The sequence below is a fragment of the Sorex araneus genome, chromosome 5, assembly GCF_027595985.1.
Source record: "Sorex araneus isolate mSorAra2 chromosome 5, mSorAra2.pri, whole genome shotgun sequence".
In the NCBI taxonomy this organism is placed as follows: Eukaryota; Metazoa; Chordata; class Mammalia; order Eulipotyphla; family Soricidae; genus Sorex; species Sorex araneus.
The window spans coordinates 36,405,283-36,423,813 of NC_073306.1; the positions used below are offsets into that span (position 1 = coordinate 36,405,283).

General features: G+C 60.6%; 1 protein-coding gene across 1 annotated transcript; it reads left to right on the plus strand.

Annotated features, from left to right (window-relative positions):
* The first annotated feature begins 1,031 nt into the window (after positions 1-1,031).
* Positions 1,032-18,219, plus strand: COL9A2 (collagen type IX alpha 2 chain). The gene is made up of 33 exons (XM_012933995.2): positions 1,032-1,098; positions 3,656-3,813; positions 4,706-4,780; positions 5,943-5,978; positions 6,066-6,128; positions 7,057-7,110; positions 7,210-7,245; positions 7,609-7,632; positions 7,860-7,913; positions 8,195-8,248; positions 8,355-8,402; positions 9,023-9,079; positions 9,166-9,219; positions 9,478-9,531; positions 9,773-9,826; positions 9,907-9,960; positions 10,072-10,125; positions 11,489-11,542; positions 11,910-11,963; positions 12,258-12,311; positions 12,960-13,004; positions 13,294-13,347; positions 14,058-14,111; positions 14,280-14,333; positions 14,418-14,489; positions 14,622-14,657; positions 14,810-14,854; positions 14,939-14,971; positions 15,116-15,262; positions 15,468-15,522; positions 16,206-16,394; positions 17,001-17,078; positions 17,514-18,219. Exons 1-33 carry the CDS (start codon positions 1,032-1,034, stop codon positions 17,711-17,713), a joined length of 2,220 nt encoding a protein of 739 aa, XP_012789449.2. The 3' UTR covers positions 17,714-18,219.
* Positions 18,220-18,531: the final 312 nt, after the last annotated feature.

Sequence of the window (18,531 nt, forward strand, 5' to 3'; positions counted from 1 at the left end):
ACTGAGCAGGGTCTCTAGCAAAATACTCATTAGAAATTTTACATCAATATATCCTACATCCCCTCCCAACTCTCAATTTCCCCTAACATAGCCCTCAGCATAGATTTTTTGTTTTTTTGCTTTTTGGGTCACACCCAGCAATGCTCAGGGGTTACTCCTGGCTCTGCACTCAGGAATTACTCCTGGTGGTGCTTGGGGGACCATTATGGGATGCTGGGAATTGAACCCGGGTTGGTCTCGTGCAAGGCAAACACCCTACCCGCTGTGCTATTGCTCCAGCCCCATCAGCATAGATTTTTTTAAAAAAAATTTACACTTCATTTTTTTAATGCTCCACAAGGTAAGGACCACATATTAGACATTTTTATCCCAGAGTCTACATTTCACGTACCAGAGAGCTTTGGGCAATATTGTCTAGCAGTAACAAGAACAATCTTTCTCCATTTTCCATTAAGTACTGTATTGGATAAACGTCCCATTCTGTGAACTTACTTCTTACCTGAAGCTTCTCCTCCAAGCCAAGCTCTGTGAAGGCAGGAACTGTGTCGTTCACATTCAAAGTGGTCCAAACCTGGGATAAAGGATGTGATGCTTTGCATGCAGGAGACCTGGGTCCAATCCCCAGCCCTGCAAAAGAAAAGGAGAAAAAGATCTTTGGTATAAAGCAGTTGTTTACTGAAGAGTTTTTGCATTCCGACATTGGGCTGAGCTCTGGTGATAAATGTAGTAGATTTCCAAACTATTTCACAAAAACTGAGGCAAGGGGCCAGGGAAACACCTCAATGTACTTAAAGCACCTGCCTCGCAAATGACAGGCTAAGAGTCCCATCCCTGGTACCACTATGTGAACCAACAGCAACTCTAGCAGCTCAGCTGTCTGTGCTGCCTGGCACTGAGTCATTCCCAGCCTGGGGTCAGTGAGACCACTACTCGGGTGGTACAATCCCTGGCAAGTGCCACAATTGAAAAGGTACATGAACACATGGCCAGGGAGTGCAGGTCCTAGGGACACATCTGTGAGCCCTGCAGTAATGCCTGGGACGCAGCACAACCTGAACGTGCATGAGCACAACAAAGAGTGCAGTCCCCAGAGCGGAAGTGCGCAAGAATGAGAATATCAGGAGCACAGGCCGGAGGGCCAGGACAGGAGGGAAGACTCAGGCTTTGCACAGGGCTAGTTTGGAATCCCAGGCACCCCTCTGGTCCCCTGAAACCACTAGGGGGCACAGCTGAGCACAGAGGCAAGAATAACCCCTGAGCACTGCAAAAGTGTCGCCACCAGGCCCTCCGGGCCCCCCCCCCCCTGAAAAAAAACTAAAAGGAGTGCAAATCTCAGCCTACACCAAGTGTGGAGTGTAGCAACGTGTGGTGTGACCCCAGCAAGCAACACAGTTCCAGCGAGCAGGAGACTCAGACATGCCACCACCAGGTCACCACAGCAACACCACAATGAAAGGAACAGGAAATAATACAATAACAAAAACATGCAAATGAAGGGGAAATGCCCAGAATCAGAAAGAAAAAAAAAAGTAAAAAGTAGGCATGGCTAAAAATCTGCACACCAACACCCAGGATGGCTAAAAATCTGCACACCAACACCCAGTAAATCTTCAGCTGAATCCTGAACTGTGCAGGTCCAAACACCTCAGTACAGCTCATGGAGGAACCAATAGCTGGAGGAGCGAAAGAACTGAACAAAGATTTGAGCTGCCCACAGTAGGCAGCGTGGAGTTTCAATCCTGCCACGGCAGAATTGTTTGGTAAAGACTCAGGGTGTTCTATTAAAATCCCAGGAGCAGTACACCTTTGAAAGAAGCTTCATACTCTGAAACTAAGGGGTATCCCTAGAAATCAGAGGAAGCCAAAAGTAGACTCATACTAATGAAGAGTAAAGCCAGGCAGTCACAAGATCAAGACTATCGACCAGGAATTTAGCTGTGGATGGGGGAGAGTAGGGGGGATGACTCTTCAGAGCAACACAACAGAATTCAGCCTCTAGTATGTACATATTCAGTGGACAATCACTGTATCACTGTCATCCCATTGCTCATCGATTTGCTCGAGTGGGCACCAGTAATGTCTCCATTGTGAGACTTGTTGTTACCACTTTTGGCATATCGAATACGCCACGGGTAGCTTGCCAGGCTCTGCCATGTGGGCGGGATACCCTTGGTAGCTTGCCAGGCTCTCCGAGAGGGGCGAAGGAATTGAACCCGGGTCAGTTGAGTGCAAGGCAAACACCCTACCCGCTGTGCTATCACTCCAGCCCTTGGTGAACAATAAAAGCCAATAAACATGCAAAGCAAATAAAGGAAAATGGATCCATAACCAAAGTGAAAAATAAATAAATAGAAACAGAGTCAAAGGAGCCCAGGCATTAGACTTAGCAGTCAGGGATTTCTCTAAGTCCATGTTAGAGAAATTTTACAGGAAAGGGCAGGATGGAAGCTTGTCTTGCATATGGCTGACCCAGACACCCCATATGCCCCCCCCCCAGCCTGCTGAGTCCATGAGGCGTGATCCCTGAGCCCAGAGCCTGGAGTAAACTCTGAGCACCGCTGGGAATAGTTCATAATCCTGAAAAAAAAAAAAAAACAAGCCAGAGCTTAAGAGTTTATAGGAATGATAGATTATATTTGAGTTAAGAGAAAGGAATTAGAGGAATTTGGAGATGTTGAAAAAGAAATGAATGGGGGCTGGAGTGATAGCACAGCAGGTAGGGCGTTTGCCTTGCGTGCGGCCGACCTGGGTTCGATTCCCAGCATCCCATGTGGTCCCTTGAGCACCGCCAGGAGTGATTCCTGACTGCATGAGCCAGGAGTGACCCCTGTGCATCGCCAGGTGTGACCCAAAACGAAAAAAAAAAAAAAAAAGAGAGAGAGAGAGAGAGAGCGCATTATCTGGAAAGTTTGGCAAATCATATATGAAACGGTATGGTAAGCCTGCAATCTATGTTTTAAAGATGCCTGGAACTCTGTAGTAAGGACATTTTAAAAGGGAGTCACAGAGAATAAAGACGATAGGAATCGGGTACTGGTGGCCCTGGGCTGGGAGGACTCTGGGACAGAGAGGCCACAGGCGGGTCCAAGGCCCCCAGTCCCTGTCTGCAGGACTGCAGGGGAGTTGGCCTCACTGGGACCTTCCTGTGGACAGCGGTCACGGTCACGCTGGGAGCGGTCTGCAGGCCACCGCACCGAGGAGAAAGTGGAAAGTCGGTGGAAAGGACCTTGGGGTGTTCTACACGGGCTGCAGATCAGCGCTGGGGCGTTTTAGAGAGGCGCGGGGACTGCACAGAGGCCCCCCGGGAGACTGCGGACTCAAGCGTGGACTCGCAGGCCGAGGAGGCCAGGTAGATGTGTTTCAGGTGATACGACTAGGACGGTGCGGGGGTGGAGGAGGGACCCTAGAACAGGGGTCTCTGCCTCCCCGCAGGGTAGCGGGAGCTTGGTCTCTGGCCGGAACCCCGACAGCTGCTCAAATTCCGTATTCCCTCCCCAGCCTGGGCCTCGCAGGGCTTGGCAGCCTGGCGCGGGGTGGGCTCGGCGGTCCGAGGGGGAGGAGCTGGACGCAGGGCCCGGGCCTCCCTCCCCGGACGGTCTCAGGTGACGGCCCCCGCCGGCCCCCGCCCCGCCCCGCCCCGCCGCTTCTTCTGGAGGCCCGGCCCGCAGAGCCCGAGAGCTGCCCGCGCCGCGAGCCTCTGCCGTCGGGGCGCGCGTCCCCGGCCCCGTCCAGCGCCCAGCCGCCGTCCCCATGGCCGCCCCCCGCAGCCTCCTCGTACTTCTCCCGGTGCTCGCGCTCGCCCAGGCGCAGATCGTAAGTGCCCCCCGTGCGCGGGGAGCCGGGGTGCGGGGTACAGGGCTCGGCGGGTGTCCCACCCGGGGCGCAAATTGGGACAGTGGCCCCTGCATAGGCGCACGCGTGGGGCTCCCTCCCGCACGCAGAATCAGGCCCGGGGAGCGGGAGGGCCCGTGTCCCGAGATGCTCGGCCCTGCCCCCGACAGGCATCGGGACAGGAGCTGGCGCCGCGTCCTGGCAGCGCGGCGGACCCAGGTGGCCGGCACACAATGGTGACCATTCACCGGGCGCGGGGGCCTCCGCCCCGCCGGCTCCCAGGGGCGCCCGCTGCAGCCGCCGCCGCATCCTTGCTCGCTGCGCGCCAGCCTCGGGGGTGGGGGTCGGGGGCGCGTGGGGGACCCCAGGCTGGGCCAGCCCAGAAACACAGCGCCCGAAGTCCAGGACCGAGGAGCGGCCCTGGGAGAGGGGTGCTCTGAGAGAGGAGAGGACAGGCCCCCGCGGTCGGTGCCCCCCTCATTCTGCGCGGGCCCCTCTTTCCCTTCGGGGTTCACCCGCGCCAGGCGCAGGGAGAGGCGCAGACCCTCTCTCGGCTACCCTGCATCTGTGTCTGTTGTTCGTCTGATAATCACACGAGCGGGCGTTCCCCGACGGCCACCCTCTTCCCGCAGCCCCTGCCCTTTCTCGGGCCCCCCAGGCATCTCCATCTGCGCCTGCCCCTTCTCGAGGGTTCAGAGCCCGAGGGTCTCCCAGGGCCCGCAGCCCGGTTCCGGGCCGTTGGGATGAGGCTGATGGGGACACGGTGGGTGCGCTGGGCTCAGTGGGTGCCCAGCGGGGGTCCGTGCGGAGGGGCAGCGCACCTGGGACGCACAGCCCCCCGCGCTGTCTGAGCTGCGCCCCTGTGTGTTTGCAGAGAGGCCCGCCAGGAGAGCCTGGACCCCCGGGACCCCCGGGGCCGCCGGGAGTGCCCGGATCGGACGGAATCGACGTGAGTCTCCAACCAGGACCGGCGGCAGGGGAGGAGGGGGCTGGCGGCAGGGGGCAGGCTTCGAACAGAGGGGCCCTTTGTGAGTTTGCGGGGGTGGGAGGGGGTGTGACCGAGAGGTGGGCGCCGGGGCGTGCAGCGCCCCCTGTTGCCCGCAGGCGGCGCGGCGGGCTTCACAAGGAGCCTTTTTGTTGCCCTGCGGGGCCGAGCCCCTTAGAGCCGACCGGGACAAGGGGCCGCTGTGGCCGAGTCCGCCGCGGCGCACAGCGATTCCTTATCCGTCTCCTGCTCTCCGGGTTTGGAGGGTGGGCGACGCCTCAACCCCTCTCTTGGCCCTCCCCGCCTGGCACGTCTCAAGGCTTCTTCAGGGGAGCCTGGGCCAAACCGCGGTCCTCCCGGGCCCACGCCTGTCCCCGACTCCCCACAATGCGTTTTTCTCCTGGTTTAGACTCAGCGGGGTTAGTGCCCTGCTCCCCCCAGCACGCTGAGGGTTAAGCACCTCACTCCGAGCTTGGGGCAAGCCCCGCGTTTCTCCATCTGGATTCACTTTTCTGCTCAGCCGGTGCCCTCACCTCCAGCACCCCACGCCGCCCCCACCCTCGGATCCCCTCCCCCACCTCCCCCCCTCCCCGCCCCCCAGGCTCTGGCTGCTGCAGAAACTGCCTGGAACGCCTGGCCAGCCAACAGAGGGACGCTGCTGTCCCCTGCCCTGCCCCCGCCCTGGCCTAGCCCCAATCTCCTTGTCCCGAAGAGAACTCAGTAGAGAGCACTGCTGGAGAATGAACCCCTCTCCCGACCCCCCCCCCCACACACACACGCATATACACACTCATGCTTCCTTTTCACACTTGCCAGATCCAAGAGGCACCATCTCTTGGAGCTCGCTCGGAGCCTGCGGTCCTCTTTGCAGTGGCATAGCTGGCACCCCACACTGGCATGTCTCGAACCCACTGTCCTGCATGCGCCGCCCTGGGCAGTCTGGCTAAGGCAGGCCGCACTATGGGGCGTGAGTGCTGTGTAAAGGACCTTTTCTTTCTTAAGTGCAAGGCTGGGGGTGGGGGTGCTCCCAAGACCACCGAGAAAGCGCATGAAGAGAGGAGTGAATGGGAGCAGCCCCCCGCCCTTCGTGATCCCTCGGGGTCTTCTCACCACCTGACTCTTGCAGGGCGACAAGGGCCCCCCAGGGAAGGCTGGACCACCGGTGAGTGCTGGGTCCCTGTCTCCCCTTTGGCCCCTGCGGGTCTGGCCCCTTCTTCGGGCTGACATCAGCTCTGCTTCTACTTTCAAGGGCCCTAAGGGAGAGCCGGGCCTAGCTGGGCCAGACGGCGCAGATGGGCGGCCCGGCACGGACGTGAGTAGCCGCCTGTGGGGGTCGGGCACCCTAGGGCTCACCCTCTCGCCTCCAGACCTGGGTCTGGCATCTTCCTTGCTCTCTGGTGCCCAGCAGGGCAGTGGGACAGAGCTGTGAGTGCTCCCGCCCGCTTACTAGGTAGGGCTTGTGACCTCAGCAAACCTCTCACCCATCCCTAGGGAAATGGGGTCCTGGGAGTTCACTTTGGCTCAGCCAAGAGCTAGTCTCACTTCTCTGCCCCCCAGGGACCAATCTGAACCCTCTAGGCGCCATGAGCTTACAGCTCCTTCTGTTCCCCTGTCTTCCCTGTGCCAGCCCTGACCCAGCTCAGAGAGGAACAGGATTTGGTTCCATTGCAGAGTCCCTGGGGGGTCTGAGGTCAGGGGCCTGGATGCAGCCATTGGGACAGTCTTCTAAAGGAGGGATCCCCAGGGTCCATCACTGAAAGAGGGAGGAGGAAGTTGTCCCCTGTTTTCCCCTACTGGTTCTGGGGTACCCCTGAGTTCCTCCAAGCATAACCACACCTTGTAAAGCTGACCTGGGTTCTCACATTCACCAGGGGGGGATGAATGTGACTATGAGCCCATTTTACACATTGAAAAACCAAGGTTCAGAAAAAGATGCCAAGGGCAGACAGGAAGGGTATAGCCACCCCAGGCCTCCATCTCATCTGAACTGGGAGGCACGAGGCTGGGGATGAACAATATTCCAGCTTCCAGTGTAGCTTCTCATCTTTCAAATGAGGGAAATTCTGCTGGCCTGTTCCCTGGGGTTCCTGAGGGACAGGGTGGGGCAAAATGAGGTGTGAGGCTCCTTTCTGGAAGGCAGCCGGAGCCGGGCAGGGTAGCCCCTGTACTGCCCTGCTGTGGGGGCTGGGGGCCAGGCACGGGCTGCCTCTCCTGGCTCCTACCTTCTCTTTCTTCCCCAGGGCCTAACAGGAGCCAAGGGGGAGCCTGGCCCCATGGGGACCCCTGGAGTCAAGGTATGGGGCCTGCTGGGACTCTGCTTGGCGAGTCCATAGGTGGGGAGGGGCTCAGGTTGAGAAGACCTCACTGCTGAGCTGTCCCCATTTCTCTTTCAGGGACAACCTGGGCTCCCAGGCCCCCCTGGCCTGCCGGTGAGTGTCACCTGCAAGAGAGTGTGTGTGTGGTGGTGGGGGGGTCTGATGGAGGAGGCCTGAACCCATCTTCCCCTCTGGGATGGTGTGTGCAGGTCTGATGGAGGAGGCTTGAACCCCATCTTCCCCTCTGGGACCGTGTATGTGTATAGTCTGATGGAGGAGGCCTGAACCCCATCTTCCCCTCTGGGACCGTGTATGTGTATAGTCTGATGGAGGAGGCCTGAACCCCATCTTCCCCTCTGGGACCGTCTATGTGTATAGTCTAATGAAGGAGGCCTGAACCCCATCTTCCCCTCTGGGACCGTGTATGTGTACAGTCTGATGGAGGAGGCCTGAACCCCATCTTCCCCTCTGTTCCAGGGCCCTGGCTTTGCTGGACCTCCTGTAAGTCCTCAGGGGAGGGGAAGGGTCTGGGGAGTGCCAGGGAGGGGTGGGGACAAGGACTGAGGTGGGTATAGGCCCACCCTTGAGGCCTGGCCACTGGCCTAGAAGTGTCTGGCCCTTTGAATGCTGGTCCCCTGGGTAACTATGGGATATCCTGGTACCTGCCCCTATCTCTACTTGGCATGGGCAGTCCTCTGGACACTGGCCAGTGACCACTCTGCTCCTAGGGACCCCCTGGACCTGTTGGCCTCCCTGGTGAGATGGGACTGACAGGCCCCAAGGTAAGCCCACACCGTTGGGGCTGGTAGCTGGTATCTGCAGGAGTTGTGGGGCCCATTTCTGGCCTGGGCAGAAACCTCGTTTGGAGGTGGGTGGGTCTCGCAGGGAAGCACAGGTAGTGGCTGAAGCCACCTCCCCTGAACAGGCCCTGGTCTGCCCTGAGAGTCCAGCTCTCAGGTGGGGAGGGGGCAGGGACCCGAGGGGAGCAGGAACTGGGGGAGAGGGCAGGGGTGAGCCAGGTTGGTCTAGATATAGGTATCATTTGAGCCACTCTTACCACCAGGGAGATCCTGGACCAGAGGGACCAGAGGGCCCCCCAGGGCCCCCCGGGAAACCGGTAAGTGAGCTCCCACCTGCCTATGCAGCTGGGAAATTCTTGGTGGTTGTGAGCCCAGGATGGGGAGGGCTTATAACCCTGTCCACCTTTGTCCATCTCCTCTCAGGGCCGGCCTGGAACCATCCAGGGCCTGGAAGGCAGTGCAGATTTCCTGGTAAGAGGCGGAGGTGGGGGCATCCATGGGAGGATGATGATCAGGGAGATGATATGCCCAGGGAGAGAGGTGGTCCAGGGAGAGAGGTGGTCCTGGGAGAGAGGTGGCCCAGGGAGAGAGGTTCCCAGGGAGAGAGGTGGCCCAGGGAGAGAGGTGGTTCAGGGAGTGAGGTTCCTCAGGGAGAGAGGTGGCCCAGGGAGAGAGGTGGCCCAGGGAGATAGGTGGCCCAGGGAGAGAGGTGGTCCAGGGAGAGAGGTGGTCCAGGGAGAGAGGTGGTCCGGGGAGAGAGGTGGCCCATGGAGTGAGGTGGCCCAGGGAGAGAGGTGGCCCAGGGAGAGAGGTGGCCCAGGGTGTGAGGTTGCCCAGGGAGAGAGGTGGTCCGGGGAGAGAGGTGGCCCAGGGAGAGAGGTGGCCCAGGGAGAGAGGTGGCCCAGGGTGTGAGGTTGCCCAGGGAGAGAGGTGGTCCGGGGAGAGAGGTGGCCTGCAGATAAAGATTCCTCATAGCATGTCAGTGGGAGGAGAGGGGCCATGGCTGGGAGGGCGGGGCCAAGGTGGTACACACTGCCCAGTGGGTCTGGGGCAGGCCAATGACCATGGATCGTGGGGGATTTTCTTTCCAGTGTCCAACCAACTGTCCCGCGGGTGTGAAAGGCCCTCCAGGGCTGCAGGGAGTGAAGGTGAGAGTCTCCTCACCTCCCGGAGTCAGAGGAGGGGGAGCAGGTGATGGGGGCAGGACTGCACTGAGCTTCCCCCTTCCCTTCAGGGCCACCCCGGCAAACGTGGCGTTCTGGGAGATTCTGGCCACCAGGGAAAGCCGGTGAGTGATGACTAGGAGCAATTCAGGGCTAATGGGGGAGCCTCAGGGGTCCCGTCCTCACCCCTGCCGCTCCCCTGGGGCGTCTCTGGAGATGGAGGCCAGAGCTGGAGGCAGGGGCCTCGGCTCCAGGTCTTCGTGTCCCTGGGCATGGCTGTGGCGCATGACTGTGTGGCTCTTGGGTCCTCCCTGTCGGGGCTGGCTTGGTGACCTCACTCACCTGCAGCCTCTGACCTATGACCTCTTTTTCCCACCCCTTAGGGCGCCAAGGGAGATGTGGGTGCCTCTGGAGAACAAGGCATCCCTGGGCCACCGGTAAGGGGGTTTGCCTCTCCTCATCCCAGGAGTCCCCTCTCTGGCCTTGGACCTGTCTCGCGCCCAGCTGGCATGCCTCTGGGTGGTGGCAGACCTGACAGAGGCTCAGCTCCCATCGCTGTCCCTCTGGGTGACCCTGGCAAGTCCCTGCTCAGCACCCCTCAGGGGACGGAGGCTGAATGTGGAGGGGGGGAGGAGGTTCCATAGGGGCAGTCTGGCAGGGGCTTTCCTGTCTTCACAGGGTCCCCCGGGGGTCAGGGGCTACCCAGGCGTGGCAGGACCTAAAGGAGAAACGGTGAGTCTGGTGGCCTGTGCCCCAAGCCAGCCCTGAGACCCTGGCACAGCCGGGACTGACTGGCACCTCTCCTCCCCTAGGGTCCTCGTGGATACAAAGGCATGGTGGGCTCCATCGGTGCCGCCGGGGCCCCGGTAAGTCTGCTGCTCACCCCCATTCCTCCCTCCAGGCCGGGCCCCGCCCCTGCCAAGGGGGTGCTGCTCCCCTGAGCCCCTGACACCTGGATCATGGTTTGTCCTTACTAGGGCGAGGAAGGTCCACGGGGGCCGCCGGGCCGCGCTGGGGAGAAGGGTGATGTGGTAAGTCCTCGGCACCCCTGGGCCAGTGGGGGGGCCTTTGGGGGCACAGGGCAGGGCTTAGCTCTGCCCCAACTCTTGTGTATGGCTGTGGGGGCCTGTTCCCGTGTCCGTGTATCACCCCGGGCCTGTGTCTGTGTGTGTTACTGTGTTGCCGTGTCTCTGCATGAGGTCCCTGGATGCGTCTGTATGTCAGTGGCTATGCTGTCACTGTGTGTGTTGGGGGGTAGATTCTGGGCAGCTGTGCCCAGAGCCCAGTCAGCTTGGGTCCCCCACAGCCTCACCATCTGCTGTGGATGCAGTGGGGACTTCAGGAGAGGCTGGGGGGGGGGGGGTCCCCACCGCCGCTGGGGCCAGACAATGAAATGCCAGCATATCAGTCACAGAGACCCTGGGGCTTGCCCCCAAAGCTCACTTTTAAACCCCTTTTCTTTTTTTCACTCGTCAATCCTTTTGAACAATTTTGAGTTTATAGGGGGAAAATGGTACTACATGATGCCAGGCTTTAAACATGCACAACAGGAAGAATGTGATACACCTCAAAGATCTTCCTGAATTAGTGTTTTGCCCAAGTCACCTCCGTCTTCCTCTTTGCCCCCTCCCTCCGTTAGTGATTGTTTTCCTGGTCATTGTCACTGTCATCCCGTGGTTCATAGATTTGTTTGAGTAGGCTCCAGTAACGTGTCTCATTGAGAGACTTATTGTTACTGTTTTTGGCATATCCAATACGCACAGGTAGCTTGCCAGGCTCTGCCACGCGGGCTCAATACTCTTAGTAGCTTGCCGGGCTCTCCGAGAGGGGCGGAGGAATCGAACTTGGGTCCGCCGTGTGAAAGGCAAATGCCCAACCACTGTGCTATCGCTCCTTCATGCAAATCCTTAACCTCCTGTCATTTCAGCCCTGAATAGTTCTGTATGTGTCACATGTTGCTTACAAATAAGCCCGTCTCCTCACAGAATCACAGCATCATTATCACCCCAGCAAAATGACCAACCATTCCTTGACACTGTCCAGTAACTGTCTGTGTTCAGTTTTCCCATCATCTCAAAAACGCCTCTTCAGGCTCTTGTGCCAACACAGCCCAGCGTCCTCCCGCCGCCTTTGAGTGTTTCTTCCTTTGGAGCTGAGTTTGCTGGGGGTCCACTGGCCACTGCCCCCTTCCCTGGCCCATCCAGGGTCTGCTTGGTGCGGACCCTGCCCGCTTCCTGCTGGCTCCAGGGTGAATGCAGCTCCCCTGGGCCCCTCCTGGGCCCTTGACAGTCTGGCCTGTGCCATGGGGACCCCAGGCGGGGGTGCTGTTTCCGGCCTGTTCCCTCGAAATGGCGCTCAGCCACCTACAGTGGTCTCTTCTCCGTCCACTCTCAGGGCAGCCAAGGAGCTCGAGGCCCCCAGGGCAACACAGGACCCAAGGGAGCAGCTGTAAGTGGCACTGGGCCCCGGACAGAGAGCAGGTCCAGGGTTTCCCAAGGCCCCGGGAGAGGGCAGCCCGTGGGCTGGCTCTGTGGCCTCAGGAAGTGCCTCTTCTGGGCCTTTGTTTGGGGTACCTGTAAGTAGGGGGGAACAAGAGGGGCTCAGAGAAACTCCCAGCCCTCGGGAAACCGTCACCATACAAGGGCAAGGCTGGCCTGTCCCCCACCCCCCTGTCCACTTCTGCTCCCTCTCTCCCTGGGGCTTCCCACCACGGGCAGCCCAGCCCCAGTCTGTACCCCACGGTCATTCTAGATGGGGACCTGGCCCGAGCCTGGGCCTCTCCCCGGTGAGTCTCCCTTCCAACCCTCCTATGCAGGGCCCCCCAGGCATCGACGGCAAGGACGGGACCCCCGGCACTCCTGGCATGAAGGTAGGCATGGGAGGACCTGCTGGGGGTGCCCAGTGCAGCCCTGTCCTCGGGCCTGACCTGGTGCAAAGAGCTGGCCCCAGGTGTGCCTGACACCCCCATCCCAGGCGTTTCTGACACCCCCTCTACCTCCAGGCGTGTATGACACCCCCTTCTGCCTCCAGGCGTGTCTGATCCCCCCACCCAACTCACCCCCACAGACCTTTGAGGCACCTGTTCCCTGCCTGCACGGGGAGGGGGGTAAAGCCGTGCCCCTTGGCTGGAGCTCTGATTGGGACCTTTGCTCCTCTCCCCCAGGGCAGCTCGGGGCAGGCAGGGCGGCCGGGGAGCCCAGGCCACCAGGGCCTCGCGGTGAGTACTGGGTGGATCCTTGGGGGTTGCCCGCCTTGGCACGAGTGGCTGATGAGGTCAGAGTCCACCCCTCAGAGGCCTCTGCACCCTCCCAGGCCAGTGGCCTGGCTGATGCGTCGTTGTGTGCAGGGTGGGTCCAGCCGTGTCTTCGCCCCTTCCCAGCCTCATTCCCGTCCTCATTCCCGTCCTCCATGATGGCTGAGTGGAGCCACATTTCCCCACCCGAGCACTGGCCAGGCCCCCCTGGCCTCCAGGGAAGAAAGTTCTGGCCAGCAGGTTGGGGAGGTTTTGCAGGCCCAGGACACGGGGAAGCAAGAGGGCAGCTGCTGCCACGTCATCGAGCACTGCCCGCCAGGCCCCGGCCTGCCCCTCTCTGCCCAGCTGTGCGCCTTCTCAGCACCCGTGGGGGACAGTCCGTGGGGGCCCTTTCCCCCGTCAGGAGGAGCTGGGCCCAGCGCTGACGAGCAGCACGGGGAAGATCTTCCCCTCTGTACCCCCCTCCCTCTCGGGGGTACAGAAGTGACCAGTGACCTTCTGCTGGTCACTCCCACGGGGAGAATCTGGTCTGGGGGGTTCAGCAGCAGATTCAGCAGCGCTGAATTCAGCCCCAGGCCTGGGGCACAAACTCATGTCAGCTTCTTTCTCCAGGGGGTGCCAGGCCAGCCCGGATCGAAAGGAGGCCCAGGAGACAAGGTGAGGTGCCCCCCACACTGGGACGTGGTTAAATGCGGGGCAGAGCCTCAGCCACGATCAGAAAGACACCAGCCCCACCTAAACAGCCTCCCCCTCTCCCCACGCTTCCTGCCTGGTGGGCACCGCGTGGCCTGGCCCTGGTCCCAGAGAAGAAGAAACAAACAGGAAAGTGCCCAGGCCCAGGGACCAGGCCAAGACGCCTCACTCTCCCCCTGCCCCAGCTCACGCGGCCGCGGGCCTCTAGGGATCACCACACCTAGCCAGGCCTCAGACTCGTGCTCCCCCACAGGGCGAGCCAGGACCCAGGGGCCTTCCCGGAGTGTCTGGTCCCCCCGGAAAGGAGGTAAGTCCCGCCTTGATCTACGCTCTTGCGTTAGCTTCCTTCGGCCCGAGAATCCTGTCTTCAGCACCAGGGGCCTGGGTGAGGCTGTGGGGTGTAGCCTTAGCCTGCCTGGGGGTCCCCTGGGTGCCACTCTGGGCTCTGCCACCAACCCACCGACCCACAGATGCAGGGAAACTGCCTTCTCTCTGGATCTGTTTTCTGAAGTGTGGTGGTGTGAGGGCGGAGGCTAGCTCCAGCTTGGGGTATGCACTTCCGGTTTGATGGCCACTGAATGAATGGCCATCCCTGCTTCGTTCATTCATTGATACCCACACTGTGTCCATCCATCCATTCTTCATGCATTCTACAGTCACCAGATAGCCACACTGTGGTCATTCATTCATTCATTCATTTATTCATTTATTCATATCTACACAGTCAGATACGCACACTTGTCATTCATTCATTCCACACATACCCAGATCCCCGCACTGTGCTAGACCCTAAGCCCTTCCCTCTCCCACGGAGACTGAGGTTCGGTTGAAGAGACGTTCGTGAAGGACCCGTGACCAGTGGACACAGTTGCGCAGGGTCTATGAAGGCAAAGAGCAGGGATCCAGAGAAGAGCGGGGAAGAGGAAGACTTCCCCGACAGTGCAGGAGCGCTGAGCCTCGGGTGGGAGTTAGCCAGATGGCAACGTGCCTGCCGCTCACCCCTATTCTGTGCCCCAGGGAGAAGCAGGGCCTAGAGGAGAGATCGGCCCACAGGGCATCCCGGGGCAGAAGGTAAGACTTGAGGAGTGGCCCCTTCCAAGCATCCGTGTCACTCTGCGTCCTCGTCAGGCCCTGCCCATCAGGCCCACCTGGTGAAGCACCTCCAGGCAGGGCCAGGGGGCCTGGCAGGGCGAGGCTGCCCTGTTCGCTCCTGGGTGAGACCCCGCCTTTCCATTTCAGGGGGACCAGGGCGAGAGGGGACCAGTGGGGCAGCCGGGCCCTCTGGGACGGCAGGTGAGTGCTGACTGGGGGTGGGGGGTGGGGGCTGCCTGTGAGCCCAAGTGCTCGGGCTTACTCACCTCTCTGGTTTCTCATCAGGGTCCCAAGGGGGAGCAGGGCCCCCCCGGGATCCCGGGGCCCCAAGGCTTGCCTGGCGTGAAGGGAGACAAGGTACCGAATGGGGCTAAAAGCCGAGAAAGCTGTGGGGTGTGGGGCAGAGCTCCCCAGGACCCTGGTGGGGGGGGTAGAGGGGGATTGTGTCCAGAGCTGGGGTGGGGTCTCACCATGCCCTGCTTTCTCTAGGGATCCCCAGGCAAGACCGGACCTCGTGGGGGAGTGGTGAGTCCACTTCCCCCACCTTCTGCACCTAGGGCTGGGGGTCACAGCCTCACCTGGGGTGGGGTGGGGTGAAGGGTGCTCCCCACTGGGGGTCACAGCCTCAGCTTGGGGGGGAAGGGTGCTCCCCACTGATTCCAGGTCTCCATCTGCAGGGTGACACAGGGGTGGCCGGCCTCCCTGGAGAGAAGGGGGAGAAGGTGAGTGGGATGTGGGGGGGCGTGAGGGGTCGCCCAGGTCCCTGCACCCTAGCTTCTGGTGACTGTGCTTCCTTGTACCTGCAGGGCGAGTCTGGGGCACCAGGACCCAAAGGGCAGGTGAGTCGGCCCTTGTCACCGACCTTCCCCACGACCTTCCCCTTTCACCCCGCTTCTTCCAGCTACATCCCTCCAACGCCCCCCTTAGTTTCTTCCCCCCTCCTGGCCTTGCACCCATGGGCTCTGTAACCATCATCCTGGCAGCAAGGAATCCGCGGAGAGCCCGGCTATCCCGGCCCCAGTGGGGATGCAGGCGCACCAGGGGTGCAGGGCTACCCCGGCCCCCCCGGCCCCCGAGGACTCGCTGGAAACCGAGGCCTTCCGGGCAGGCCTGGCAGACAGGGCGTGGCGGTGAGTGGCCCTGTGGGAAGAACGTTCCCCTGGGAAGGTCCTCTCTGGGTGCCGGGTGAACCCCACTGACTTCCCTGGGCCATATCCGAGGATGCGTGTGGGTGTGGGTGCAGCAGGAGGCTGGGGATGCCCAGGGGGCCCCGGGGGAAGAGGCCCGCCTGGGCGCCCACGGCTTCCTGAAAGGCCTCACTTTCTCTGCTGCCAGGGCCGGGATGCCAGTAACCAGCACATCATAGATGTGGTGCTGAAGATGATGCAAGGTCAGGCGTTCCTGTGCCTCTTCTTGTCCCGTGGGGGCTGGGGGGCTCCATCCAGTGACGCCTGGGACCGCCCCTCAGCCCTGCCCTCTGAAGCTTTTCGCCCTTGACTTCTACCAACGAAGGCTGGCCAAACCCCGAGGGCTAGTGTGCATTCTGTGTGCAGAGGCGCCCCCAAACAAACTGGGTCTTTTTTTTTTTTTTTGCTTTTTGGGTCACACTCGGTGACGCTCAGGGGTTACTCCTGGCTCTGCACTCAGGAATTACCCCTGGAGGTGCTCAGGGGACCATATGGGATGCTGGGAATCGAACCCAGGTCGGCTGCGTGCAAGGCAAACGCCCTACCCGCTGTGCTATCACTCTAGCCCCACAAACTGGGTCTTCACAGTGGGGCCAGGGTCCTCCTGGCACTCTGCCCTTCCTCCAGCTTGACCAGCCCCCCAACCCCACGTCTCAAACCATGTCCCTTGGGCCAGAATGATAGTACAGCAGGTAGGGCACTCACCTTGCACAGGGCACATCTGGGTTTGATCCCAGGCATCCCATATGGTCCCCTGAGCTCAGGGGAATCACCAGGAGTGATTCCTGAGCACAGATCCAGGAGTAACCCCTGAACATCACCACGTGTGGCCCCAAACCAAAACCAGAACAAAACAAAAACCCGTGTTCCTCCTGTCCCCTTCCAGAGCAGCTGGCGGAGGTGACTGTGAGTGCCAAGAGGGAGGCCCTGGGTGCGGCCGGGATGATGGGCCTCCCGGGCCCCCCAGGCCCTCCCGGGTATCCAGGCCAGCAAGGACCCCATGGGCACCCCGGCCCTCGGGGCATCCCTGGCATCGTGGGAGCTGTGGGTCAGATCGGCAACACGGGGCCCAAGGGTGAGTGCTGGTCAGGGGGGCATGGGATGGCTGATGGGGACCCGTCCCCATTGCCCCATCACTCAGCCCCTCCCCCCATTTCTCTTCATCAGTCCTGTCCCTGGGGGCTGGCTGTGGCTGATGTCCTATTCCCTAGCCCAGATTTCTAGAAGATACCCCTAAGCTTGGGTTCCCAGAGGCTGCTGATGGAAGTGAATGTGCCACTTGGTAACTTGGATTGGGGTGTCGTTCTTAGGGCTACTTAGTGACACCTCATTAAGGGAAGAGGCAGATCGGCCAGGTGGAGGTGAGGCCAGCAGGCTCTGTGGTCACTAGACAGGTGTAAGTGCCTTCCTGAGGGGACCCAGACCAGATCACTCTCCCTGGGCTGGAACTGCCGGGGGGTTGTTAACGGCTCTTCCCAGGACTCATGCCAGGTTCCCTCGGCTGCGCCTGCTGTCCAGTGTCAGCTGCTGCCTTCTGCCCTCTGTCTCGACATGCCCATGGGCATCTGTAGTTTTGCCCTGCTACAGACCAGCACCAACAGGAGTAACCGCTGCACGTGCAGAGAATAGAGAGCGAAGGAAAAGCCACCTCCCAGTCCTGAAAAGTCTTTTTTCTCTGCAGGAAAACGTGGAGAGAAAGGGGATCGGGGAGAAGTGGGGCGTGGCCATCCCGGAATGCCGGGGCCCCCGGGGATCCCAGGTACGACCTTGGTGCTGCTAAGGACACACAGAACATGGAGCTCTCCTAGGGCTCATCCAGCCTGGCCCCCGAGTTCCTCACCTCCAGCTTCTGCACCCCTTGGAGCGGCAGGGGCCCCGGGGGGTGGGGTCTTACTGGGAATTGGGACCCAAGCAGGGATTCTGAGATCTAGCTTCCTGGGGGTGCCAACCCTGCACCTGGAGGGAAAGGAAGGACATTTTCTCCAACACCAGCTAGCAGTGGGGAGTAGCGGACGCGCACATGTGGCCCTCAGGACTCTGGGGCACAGTCCCTTCCTCCTGGGGTTTCCTGGCCTCGTTTCTCCAGCTGGGACCAGAGTTATGACTGGGAGATCCAGTGCCTGGCTCCCCTCGGGAAGCCCTAGGGGACAAGGGCGGACACAGGAGACCTGACGTCTTGGCTTCCCTTTCCCAGGACTCCCTGGCCGGCCTGGCCAGGCAATCAACGGCAAGGATGGAGACCGAGGGGCGCCCGGGGCCCCCGGAGAGGCCGGCCGCCCTGGCCTGCCTGGCCCGGTGGGGCTGCCAGGCTTCTGTGAGCCAGTGGCCTGCCTTGCAGCCTCGGCCTACGCCTCAGCACGCCTCACTGAGCCTGGGTCCATCAAGGGTCCATGAACACGAGGACCTGAATAGAGGCTGTAAGCACCTGGGGGACGGCATGGAACCCAGACCGTCCCTCAGCCCAGAAAATCGGCTCTCCCAGGATCTTCTGGCCGGGACTGAGGAAAAGGAAATTCTAAAACGTGGGAAAGAAAAAGGCCTGGAAATAAGACGAGGCCGATCCACCCTCTGGGGGCCCAGCTCTGAAGGGAAGCAGGTGTCATGCCTGCTCAGTGCGTGCCGTGTGGCTGTTGGGAGACAAATGTCACCTTCAGCTGCACACCCCCCACTTGTGGTCTCGTCCCGAGGTGGGGGATGAGGTGTCTGCCAGCATCAGCTCCCCCATCTGCCCTCTGGATTTACCAGTGGGGTGACTGCTAAGGTGACCAGCCTTAAGCCAATCCCCCAACTCTTCCCTCTCCCATCAAAGTATTTAAACACCCGGCATTTCCCCTCCACACCACTCCTCTACACACCCCCAGGTTCTTTTGTAAATAAAGTGCCCACTGGGTCCAAACCAGGACAGGAGTTGTTGGGTGTAACAGGATGGGGACTTGTTGCTGGGCTTCCACTGCCTGGACAGGACAGTTGGGGGTGCTGGGGAAGGGAACGCCCATCATACCCCACCCTGACTCCTTCCTGGGCCCCAGGGCATGCACATTCAAGCACAGACAAGCACAGACAGCCCACTGATGCTACCTCGGCCCCGAGCCCCCAAACACCCTCACACCTGCTGAAGCCATCTCAGTCACACACACACACACACACACACACACACACACACACACACACACACACACACACACACACAATGCCACCTCAGTCCCTTTCCC

What these genes read in the sequence shown, in the direction of transcription:
- COL9A2 (XM_012933995.2), top strand. Translation starts at nt 1,032, where the DNA reads ATGCCTGGGACGCAGCACAACCTGAACGTGCATGAGCACAACAAAGAG. An exon ending in AAGGCAGTGCAGATTTCCTG is followed by an intron (nt 8,403 to 9,022) that starts GTAAGAGGCGGA and finishes TTTTCTTTCCAG; the next exon opens with TGTCCAACCAACTGTCCCGC. An exon ending in CTGGTCCCCCCGGAAAGGAG is followed by an intron (nt 13,348 to 14,057) that starts GTAAGTCCCGCC and finishes TCTGTGCCCCAG; the next exon opens with GGAGAAGCAGGGCCTAGAGG.